The sequence below is a fragment of the Malania oleifera genome, chromosome 11 (assembly GCF_029873635.1).
Source record: "Malania oleifera isolate guangnan ecotype guangnan chromosome 11, ASM2987363v1, whole genome shotgun sequence".
Lineage (NCBI taxonomy): Eukaryota > Viridiplantae > Streptophyta > Magnoliopsida > Santalales > Ximeniaceae > Malania > Malania oleifera.
This window is the reverse complement of record NC_080427.1, coordinates 85,731,703-85,743,689: the sequence shown is the minus strand read 5'-3', so window position 1 is coordinate 85,743,689 and position 11,987 is coordinate 85,731,703. Positions and strand designations below refer to the sequence as shown.

Here is an 11,987-nt window from a genome sequence, read left to right as displayed (position 1 = left end):
ATAGGTTAATCATTTGAAAAAACCTAAATATCCTTCAACAAAAAAATAAATAAATATATAATTTTTCTTTAAAGTAAACATTGTAAATGACAAAATACATTTTAATATGAATTAGTGTTTTCTAATCCAAAATAATAATATATAATAGCTTTCCTCCTAATTTGCTTTGCAATTGAATTTCTTTGGACTCATTTCAAATTCTCTTTTAAGGTAATATAGTATGTATTTGGGGTTTATAATATCTTAGCTTTGGTGCCATTGGATCTAGTAAAGCCGTAATGTCAAACTTTCTCAAATGAAAGAGGATAGATAGATGTCGGGATCCCTTTTCCATATAAGCTAACTAAAGATTTTTTTTTTTTTTTTTTAAATAATAATAAATAATAAATAAATTTTATTTTCACCTGCTCCAAATATGAAAATTCAGTTCAATTGTGCTGTTATCATACACCCCACCACTAGGCTAAAGAAATGAAATAAAATGCTTTTCAATGTCAACTTAAGTACCTTTGAACACTGAATGTGTTAATAACTTTCTATTTATAAATATATCCTTTATTCTTTCTTTTACTTTGTGTCACCTGTCCTGCAGGGAAAGATGCCGAACATCAAAATCAAGACTAGTTGTTATACAGGGAGAACATGTCAATGAAGTTGGTTTACCCGTGTTAAATAGCTTTCTATATATAAACATATCCCTTAATTCTTTCTTTTAGTTTGTTTCACTTGTCTTGCAGGGTAAGACGTCCAACTTCAAAATCAAGATTAGTGACACGAAGAAAATGTCAATGAAATTGGTTTAACCTTTGTGGGAAGTTCACCCTCAATCAGTTAATAAAATAGCTTACAAACTCCTCTGTTACCAAAAAAATTAAAACATTAAAGAGAAGACAGAAAATTGAACGGCACAGAGTATAAAACAGACATTAACAATGCAGAGCGGCATCTGACACTGTTTCATCAGAGAGACAGTTCTAAGGAAACCCTGTTTTTGCCCTTAATGAGGAAAATATGTTATACAGAGTATGCAACAGGGAAAACCTCAGCAATAGTTGTCAAACTCTTTTAACTCGTGGGCTTCGTCACAGGATGAAACTTCATGTACATATTTTTCTCCGCTCGTGTTACTTTGCAGCACCATCTGTGCCAGAGATCCAAGCAGCAGCAACAACAGCAGCAGCGGTACTTTGCACTGGTAATTTGCCAAATGATTTAAACCCACAACCCAATAGATACATATATTTACATGCTGTCTTGCTTTTCTTCTATCCTCTCTTCTGCAAACTTTTTTTTCCAAAAAAGCAGTGGCAAATCAGAAACCAAATGTTTCTCAGCACAAAATTCAGAAAAATAAATTGCACTGACAAGTACTGGCCTCAGCTATACCCAAGACAAAAAATTGGGTGGCAACGATCAGATTGCTCATGTAAAGATTGTAAAATGAGCAAGAAAAATCTGGCTGTCTGACTCTCACTTCCGCTGTTCATTACCCCGCTCCTGTGCTTTGTGATAGAGATCAAGTGTGTCTGTGTGACTGGAATCAAGACAAAGGGCTGCTTCGCAGTCTCGGAGGGTAGAATCATAATCACCCATTGAATCATGGAATGCAGCTCGAAGATGAAGTAACTGAATGTCTGGTTTGAAAGTAATGGCCTTTGAAAGCTCTGCTATGGCCTCAGCTTCTTTGTGATCATCCATTAGAACTGGTGGGCCATGATTTCCCTTGTTAGTAAACTCAACTAGATAAAAATAATTGGTTCATCCAAATTGCAAATTTAAACAGAGGAAAACAAAGTTATATTCCATTTTTACTAAATGTTTGGACACTATATGACACGTACAATTTTCCAACCATGATTTCTACATTATATGACCAGAATTCACTCCAAATTCCAGCCAGAACAAAATAATATGAAGAATCCAATGCGTTTTCCCCATCAGAACACGGATTAGTAACGGGAACTGTTCTACAGCATAAGAAAATACCAATTATGCTTTATTTACTGCCAGTCTAATATTCTCCAAATTTCTGTCCTAACCCAACTACAAAACAAAACAAGTTAGCTGTAACATCTACGAGTCATCATACATAATAACATATTAATAGCTAAGACTATATTATCCAAGAAGTTTTCTCAAGAAGATGAATAAATAGCCTTTAATAAATAAATAAATAAAAGAGCATCCCAGTGCACAAAGCTCCTGCATATGCAGGGGCTGCCAAATAAAATAAATGTCGTAAATATGAAGCTCAATGCTAGGAGAATAAATGAATTTAATGTCAAATATACTACCAGTGAATCATAAACTCCAGAAGGTACTATTGACAACAAAAATTTTGGATGAGGGACAGAAGCCAATCACACCAGCATAAATTCACAATGGTTTCTCACTAAAATTTGGTACTCAGGCCATCTAATAACATGCAGAAGTCCATAATGCAAAATGATAGATAGCTCCAAGTACCTTTTATGTGCCAGCAGAAAGAAATAAAAAGAGTATGTTCATACCAAACAGCTAAAAGATGCCGAACAATACACAAGTATTGCTTCTATGGCAAAACACTAACGTCATGTTCAGTTTGCCAAATGGAAAGAGTAGGAAAAGGAATGGTGATCATGACAAATTCAAGTGATAAATTCAATTCCATTCTGCCCGATTCCCTTTTATTACCATGTACCAAACGTGTCGTAAAATATTTTATTGGATGCAATGAACAAAGCAGCAGAAACACTCTGCAACAACAATAAAGCCTATAGTCCAACTGAGTCAGATTGGCCATAAGAACTATTCCTGCCGTTCAGCTTAATCTAGGAAAATACCCAAAAGTGGAGTGTTGCTAAATCCTTTCTTAATACCTCAATCTGCATTCCTATAGGTCTATCTTCACCCTTCTATAGCCTCTGCGATCAACTAAATCTTTCACTAGTGTACTGTTTGTTTACATTGCAACTGGCTGAAAAATCTATACTCTTTTATCTTATTTTGACAAGTGCTACCACTAACTCACCAAAGACATGTTTGTTCCTAATCTTTTACAACACACCACTCAAGCACTCAACCATCTTCTCATCCAGCTATACTTGTGGTGGAGGACCACCAATGAACTACCTTCAGGTAATATATAGTGGCTATAGATTTAGAAATTAGGATTTTTATTTTTGTTCGAAAATTTTGGATATTTTAGATGTTTTGGATAATTCAAAGTAATTTTAGGCATTTTAGTTCTTCCAATGTTGTTTTATACTTGAAGGGGAGCTTAGGCACAACAATAAATTTGTCACTGTGTGACCTCCATAGATCCATCATGGTTTACCCCCTCCTCGGACCCTGCATATGCGGGAACTTTGGGCACCAGGCTGCCTTTTTTAGTGTTGTTTTATAATTATTTGTTTTCCGAATACTTGCTCATTTACAGCTAGATTTATGTACTTTCTCTCTACATTCCTTTCTTTCCCTTCAGCTTCTTCTTCTGCCCCATCTTCTCCTTCTCCTCCTCACTTTATCCTCTCCTCTTCCCTATTTTATCTCTCTAAGCTCTCTCCTTTCTCTATCTACTGTCTTACATCAAGTTTGTATCAAAACAAACTCTGATCACCCATGCAATAACCAATTTTTTAGATAAAAAGGCAAAAGACACTTATCTCCCCTGATGCTTGGCAAAAAGACAATGACCTCCTCTAAGGTTTCAAAAATTCCAGAGACCTCTCCTGAGGTCTCAAGAATTCTAGGGATCTCCCCTAAGATTTGCCAAAAATATATAAACATCTAGTGTCTTGCAAAAAGACAAGTTTTTTTAGAGGAAATCTACGTATTTTTGGCAAACCTCGAGGGAAGTTTGTGGCATTTCTGAAACCTCGAGGGAAGTTTGTGGCATTTCTGAAACCTCGGGGGAGGTCTTTATCTTTTTGCCAAGTCTCAGGGGAGGTGAGTGTCTTTTGCCCTAAATAAAATTGGTCGTTAAGTGGAGGAAGGTTGTTTTTATCAAATAAAATAAATATAATCTCACGGCTTTCTTTGGTAGTCGTAAAAAACTCAAGGAGGACTGTGTCATATTCAGGAAACACTGCAGGTGTCCCTGGGTTTTACCCAGCAAAAGAAATGCAGACACACTTCCAGAAATCCCAGCATAGTTCATCTAAAAAATTCAAGGGCAGCCCTCTTTTGAACATTGCTTTGCAGGAAGAATATAGTAACACTGTAATTGTTCAAAACAGAACCCTCAAATTGGCCCAACCCCAGATTTTTTGCATTGTCTGACAGCTGGAGTGCTCTGATGCATGGCTTTAAAACCAAGACCGGTGAAGCTACTTGGTTGGTTCAACCAGTCTAACCAGTAATATATATATATATATATATATCTACTATTAATTAAGGAAAGCCTATATGGTTTTCAATCTTCTCTGTTTCTTCTATCATCTTTCCAAATATGCCTTCGCTTTACAAGATATCTTGTAGTCACTATTTACAAATGATACATATGAGTAATTTAATAAATTATTTTTTACATTAAAATTTAAACAAATCTTTATAACATATCATTACCTTCTTAACTCCCCATTATCCCCTAAAAAATAAAAAACTTAAAAAAGTGAGACACTTAAAATTTAAACAAAACTTTATCTTTTCAACTATTCATTATCCCCTAAAAATTGTAAATTTAAACAAGAGAGGCACCCACATAGTGTGTAACCACAACTAGTACATATATAATACAAATGTACTCTTTATAAATTATAATAATCAATTAAAAATAATAAATAATAAATGACAAAACTTAACTCTATACATTGCATATAACCTTAATTTGGAATCATATTTCTTCACAACTAAAAGCCAAGCAAAAGAAAATATAGGTAACTAGAAGTAACCCCAATCAATGTGTAACAGTCTCAACACAACTCTAACAACTCCAATGAGGTATCGTTTGTTTTGATCCATTGATCTCACGATTTTTTTCTATAAAAGGCATCTCACATAATTAGAGCCCAAGCCAACCTTACAAGCCCAAGATCTCCCTAGTACACATCCAATGGGGGAAAGTGACATGCTCTCCAGTTTTCAATCTTTGACACCCTCGACAAAGTGACCCACACCTTTGTGTAGGATCCACCCACATCACAGTACACCAGGGTAGCTCTGATATAAAATGTAATGGTCTCGGAACAACTCTAGTGAGGTATTGTCCGCTTTGACCCATTCATAGTTTTTCCCTAAAAAAAAGTGCTTCACATAGTTAAAGTTCGAGCCAACCTTATAAGTTCAAGATCTCTCCAGTACACATCCAATGTGAGACCGTGACACAACAGAATGTACTACATTGCCTAAACCCACCCAATCTGCTTCATCCAAAAGAAGCATGGTCTGTAAAACAGGTTTAGCAATGCACTATATACACCACTAAGTACTAGATGTTATTTTTACCAAAATGAAATTTTTATAATTCCCAAAATTGAAAGTAAAGAAATAAAATAAAAAAAATAAAAAATAAATTAAAAAAGCATACTCAAATTGAAACTTGACAAAAACTAAGTTTAACTACCAAGGAGAACTCAAGTGAGATTCATTTGCCGGATCAAAAGGAATTGAACTGACTATACTTCTGAAAGTACTAAAATGAAGTAAGCAGTGGCCCTATAAGTATAAGTTGCAGAGGTTGTTGCCTAAAGTACATGACACATATGTTACACAAACCATGTCACATTATTATTACAACACATTCAATAAAATGCTTTCTAAGAAATTTACTGCTGAAGAGGCCTTCAAAATAAGAAATATATTGAAAATGTTGACCTAGTACTAAGTACAAGCAAAAAAAGGATTTCTTGGGACAAATCCTATAGTGACAATACTATTGAAGAGACCTATTGAAGAGGCCTTCAAAATAAGAAACATACTGAAAATGTTGTCCTAGTACTCAGTAGAAACAAAACAAGGATTGCACGTGAGAAATCCTATAGTGACAATCAATTCATATTGCTAGTTCAATAAGAAAGACCAATCATCTGCATGCATGTGCGCATTCCCACACACACACAGACAGTCATGGACCTTGTTGGAAAAGTTTTGTCTTCATTTTATATTTATTTGTCTCAAAAGACCAGGCGTGAAGTTGTTTCTTACTCAACAAGGCACTGGGTAGCAATGGAAATTTTTTAGAATGTTAATAGATAGAATAATGAAAAACAGTGGACATTTCACTTGCAGCCTCAATCTTGAAGCACCAACCTTTACTGGCACATAGATGCTACAATTCAAGTTCTGGATAGCCAACAGTCACTATTAATATAAACAGACATGTATAATATATGGATGGGCATAATATGGAACTAGAACTGAAAACATCAAATATTCATTCCAATGACTTCTAGGTGCTTAAAAACAGAAAATGAAGTAAATGGACATGCGATAAATTCATTTTAGCATATAGAGCTATTATTACTATAGGAAGCAAGGAAATGGAAGGCCATAAGGCCAGTAAATCAGGCACAATGTTGAAGTATAAAAAGCATTCCGATTACACTGGCTTGCAAGGAGATGTTAGTGATGGAGGAAAAAAGAAAATAAGACATATTGAGGGATAGAATATGTTTACAGCAAAATAGCATCTCTTGAGCAAAACTAGAGAGAAAACGAGTCAAATGGAGGGATAGAAGTTGTTTACAACAAGGCAGTGTGTCTCAAGAAAAACTAGGGAAATTCCATCTGAACAAATATGGAATGCCTGATCTAGAGGATAAATTTTGGTCATACAAAATTCGAAGACATGAAATTGAAATTGAAGAATAAAGTGAGGCTAAACAGGGAGGAAGAGATCCCCTACCAAATTGCGACCTAATTTATTCATTTCATACAATGATCTTTATAAACATCAATAACCCATGGCTTTCAAGTTAAATAAAATAACTTTGTAAGCAAAACAGAAACAATCTCATCTCTGAGATAAAGGTGTAAACAATTGTGCCAAAAAAGAAAAAAGAAAAGAAAGGAAAGCTAAGAATGTGTTCATGGAGCATACCCGCTGCCCTATATCTATACGGATACGTTCTCAGGGGATCTAGTTGTGTTGCCATACTAAGGTCACTCTTAGCCATATCTCGGTCACAGTATTCTGAACGTTTCTCATAAGCTGATGCATTGTTCCGGGCCTTCTCTAATAGCTTTGTCATCTCATCATATGCAGCTTTACGTTGATTTTTAAGATGGTACACACGAGCCAGTCCCTGGTGTGCACGTGTATGCTTGATGTTGAGAGCATTCATGTAACAATCAGCAGCAAGATCAAGCTTATCACAGTCTACATAGACACTTCCTAGATTATTTAATGCCTGCAAATAATATAAGCTACTAAAATCAGACAATGAGAAGGTGCATAAGACCAATATATATTAGTATTGCTCAGACTGACTTGTCCTTTCCGAAGACCATCTGAAGGGCATTTGAGAGCTTCCTCCAAAAGCTGGATAACGTACAAAGAAGACTCATTATCAAGACTTGAATCTGCCAGTGCATATGCTTTCAGGAAAAAGGCTTCAAATGATCTCTGGATGGATATTGACTCCTCAGCCTTGGCTAATGCTTCTTCACGATGACCAGTGTCGTATAATATCCATCCTTCATAGACAAGCCTTTCATGCTCAGATGTAGAATGATTTCTAGCCAATCGCAGACTACGCATTGCAGCCTTTTGACAGTTTAACCTATGATATTGAGAAACATTAGTCATTGTTGGAACATGATGCATCAAGTACAACAAAAAAAAAAATTATATGAAAAATTTTATCGCATAATGTGGACAGATTGCTATTGCATTGCAAGACTCAAAAGATAAACAAATATCTAAACCTCTAGCAAATAGGAAATCAATTTCCAACAAAATATAAGTTACCAAATTGAAGGAAATCATTATTCTAGAGAGAAAAAATTAGTATCCAGCAATAGCAATTAACAGGTATTAACAGGTCTGTCTAAATTAAACATTAATTTGTTGCCCAACACAAATTAACAAACCAAATCTTGTCAACCCACACAAAAATGTTCTCAGATACCATGCCGAAGTGCAAATTTCCATCCACTGGGCAATGGCAGCAGGCAAAGGTAGCTTCCGTAGCAAGAAGCTCCCAGCAAGTAAAACACTGTCATCCTTTCTTACAGTCAACTACATTTAGGAAAAGAAAATGGTCCACTTTGCTCACATCATAGATTGATATAAGACTGGTCAACAAAGCCCTTTGGTTCAATAAGAAATTACAACATATGATGATAACAGTATATAAACATGAGAGAGAGAGAGAGAGAGAGAGAGAAAGAGAGAGAGAGAGAGATGGATACAAAGTTTATGGGTTGCTTGGCTTTTAAAACAGATTCCTGGAATGAATCTTTTGGGCAACATAGGATGCCTTTTGGAGGCATAAATGGGTCAACCTATAGTAACTTTCCTTAGTACCAGAACTGAACAAAAAACTACAATTTGATTTTGAGGTGACAGCTTGAAACACTTTTAATGCAACAGCTAAATCATGGTCAATGTAATACTTCTCTCTTAAAGTCATTATACTACTTTTGTTTTCCATCCCTCTGCATTCTTTTCCTTTTCTTTTTAACCTTTCTTTCTGTATTCATTAATTTATTCTTTCTCTGAAAGTTGTAATTAATCTGCATGCATGCTTATGTATCATATCTGTAATTGAGATGTTTATTAAATTGTGCATTTGATGGATATTTCCATCTGGACAACATGCCTGTTACAATGTTTCGAAGGAAGCCAACATGACTCCATAAACTCTCTGCACGTTAATTTATCTACAACAAATGTAGCATAAGTACAATTTCCTAAAAAGCAATATTAAATACAGCAGTACCAGGCGTATTATGGTCTATTCTCGAACAACATCACACCACAAAAAAGAAAAAATAAAAAAGAAAAAAAAAATTGATGACCTATAGTAATGCAAAGCAAGCATATAGAGCAATCTAATAAAATATGAGCCTCAATTATTGCTAATACTGACCGCAAAAGAAGAAGAGACTGCCGAAATCTCAGAAGGCTCTTTCCAGGATCATTTGCCAGCATATGATGTACAACAGCTAGAGAACCAATATCATCAACAGAGGACCATCGATCATACAGCTGCATCCAGCAATCAGCTTGACTCCACTGATGGACGCTATGGCGAAGCAGCTCGACCAAGTGGTCTCCATGCAATCTCCCATTGAACATCATGTAATTGGGCTCCAGGGTCAAAAGTGCCCGGACATCCCTTAAAGCTCCTTCATAATCTTCTAGAGCTATTGAAAACCAAGCACGCAGCTCAAGACAGTCAGGGGAGACCCTGAAACCTATAATTTTATTGATTTCTGAGATAGCTGCACCAATTTTGTTATCGCCCACCATTGAAACTGCCCTATACTTGTACGGAAAGGAAAGTGTGGGATCCAATTCAGTTGCAGTATTCAAATCCATCATCTTCTCCTTTCCAATACAGTATAAAGATCGCTCCTGGTACATCCACCCAACAGGCATATGATCCGAGATGAGTGAGTTCATCAATTTGTATGCTGAATACTTGTGGCCACGCTTGTCTTTAGTCCTTGCAATACCCACAAGGGAATAAATATGACCTGCATCAACTGCTGCTTGAAACCAATGCTGGGCATCCTTATACTCTTTCCTCTCAAGCATAACGCAACCCAATTGGTGAAATGCAAGTTGCTTCTGCCAACTTTCAGTCGCACACTCTCCCAACCTCTCCAGCAGCATCACTGTTATGTTTGATTTCATGTCATCTTCTATAGCTATCTGGCAGAGGAAGAAATACAATACAAAAGACGCATGACCCACCATAACCAATCTTTGCCTAGCCTCCGAACTACAAAAAAATCTCCTCACATTTGGATTGTGCAATGACTTTGGGAGCTCCCTCAAAAACACCTGCAAGCAAGAGGCTACTAGAAGATATGCAGTCTCCTCCAATCCATAATCAATAAGCAACATAGCTTTCTCCATGTCATTAACCAGAGATGCCAAATGGGCATCGCAAGCCGACTTCATCTCCTCGCAACAGAACCTGTTTGCTAAAGAGAGTAGCTCCAAAATAATGTCTGGATCAAAAGAATCTAGTTCTTTTGTCCTGCTAAACACCTCAGCAGCTCTCATTCCCTTCACAGATATCCCATTATGTGAAAAATTTATCTTCTCTCTCCGTGACTCAGCAAAACCACCATACAGCATTGCTCTGAACGGTCTAGACAATGCAGCAATACTATATCGAGAACACCTCACTTCATCATTCCCCACGTAAAATGACATATCACCATCCTCCTCGGAAGTGGAACATTCCTCATCCACAATCAGTGTTTCATCTTCAGCTGCTTCCCGAGGGTTCCGACACACACAGGGATCATGGACCGACTCTGGGTCATACCCAGACACAAAACTAGCTTTGGGACATTCAAGATTTCGCCCACAACAATCCATGGATGATGACCCAACAAGTTCATCTTCTCTCCTTTCAAACCGTAACCACGCAGAAAGAACAACTTTTGTATGGACATCGACAGCATGTTGTCTCGCTGACCTGAGGCTCCGGCGAAACAATTTTGGATCGCATAGGCCCCGGAATATCGCGCATTGCTCAAGATAAGCACCATATTTCTCGAACTGGGGACAATTCTCAATGCGGCGATACACATAAGCTAGGGTTTCCATAAAATCTACGGATTTCAGGCAAGGCTCGATTTGTGGTTCTAAGATATCAGTTTCAGGAAGGCCATAAGGGAGGAGGGTTTCGGCCACAACATTGCTCTGGAAACCACGATTCGAAATCGAACGAATTGAATTGTCCCGGAGATGGTCGTGGAGGTGAAAAAGCTTCTCTCCCACACCCACACCACCACCACCACCACCAACAGCAGCAGCACCACCGCCACCAGCGGCAGCGGTGGGGTTAGAAGGATTCAGGGCATAGACTTGGCCCCCCTTACATCCATCTATAAGCTTCAAACTACGCATAGTGGTGAATAGATTGTGCTGCATCTTCTTATTCAGCGGCTAAATTCAATCTTTTCGAAATACTAAAGAAAGATAATTCGGAATAATCTGAGCTACAGGAATAAATAAATTACCTTTATATCTGCGAACACCACCGCATCAATGAACAGCCGAGGGAGAGGAAAACGAGGAAGCAGAAGAAGAATGAGATTCGGAGAGAGAAAATGGTAATGCAAGCTGTATGATTAAGAATTTAATTAATTCTCTTGCTCTTTTCTTATTTTTTTTACCTGGGAAAAATTCGAAAAAGGACGCAGAGAGAAATCTAGAATCTCGATTTTCTGGGGAAAGGATAGTCGAACAATCTCGTTGGCCGCCAACCAAACGTTGTGGGGGCGTTGGAATTGGAACGGCCACTCTCTCTCTCTCTCTCTCTCTCTCTCTCTCTCTCTCTCTACCTACGTTGTTCTTCTCTCCTCTTTCTCTCTCTACCCAACGCGAGTTCGTATCTCTCTCTACTGTTTTTCCATCGTCTCTCTCCTCTGTCTCTGTGATACCCGTCAGAAGCGGAGAGCCGCAGAGCTCGGGCTGATTTTCACGCCCTGTCCTCCCTCATTCTCATCATCATCTCATCTAATCTATACGTTCCCCATTCGTTTCTTTTCTTTTCTCCTCTTTTCTCTCTTCGTTTTCTTTTCTTTTTTTTATTTAATACGCGTTGTCAAAACTTCATAGATCTGCTAAGCTGATTTAGATATTTATTACAGTCTAAGCTGATTTAGATATTTTAAGTTAAAGACAAATCTAAAGATAGTAAGATGTGGCCATCATGATTGACCATCTCACCTCTTCCATAATGCACTTTCTCTGTTCTAAATATATTTTTAAGTCAACAATAAAATTTAAACAATTTCAGAATCATTTACCAAAATATTAATTTTTTAATCAAAAAATACAAATATACCATAGTAAGAAAATTATTTATAGGTGCACTGAC

The 11,987-nt window shown here is 37.0% G+C and overlaps 1 protein-coding gene across 3 annotated transcripts; it reads right to left on the bottom strand.

Annotated features, from left to right (window-relative positions):
- Positions 1–783: 783 nt before the first annotated feature.
- On the bottom strand, positions 784–11,733 carry LOC131168058 (ethylene-overproduction protein 1). Of its 3 annotated transcripts, XR_009140212.1 has the most exons (6): positions 11,281–11,723; positions 9,012–11,132; positions 7,409–7,700; positions 7,019–7,328; positions 1,376–1,703; positions 784–1,284 (listed from the first exon to the last, which is right to left on the bottom strand). XR_009140212.1 is itself a non-coding variant. In XM_058127232.1 (5 exons), exons 2-5 carry the CDS (start codon positions 11,033–11,035, stop codon positions 1,471–1,473), a joined length of 2,859 nt encoding a protein of 952 aa, XP_057983215.1. In that variant the 5' UTR covers positions 11,036–11,132; positions 11,281–11,723; the 3' UTR covers positions 784–1,470. The 3 variants fall into 3 exon arrangements, 2 of the variants coding, with proteins under 2 accessions (XP_057983215.1, XP_057983216.1); XM_058127232.1 differs by having other exon boundaries at positions 784–1,703; XM_058127233.1 differs by having other exon boundaries at positions 784–1,703; positions 9,012–11,733.
- Positions 11,734–11,987: the final 254 nt, after the last annotated feature.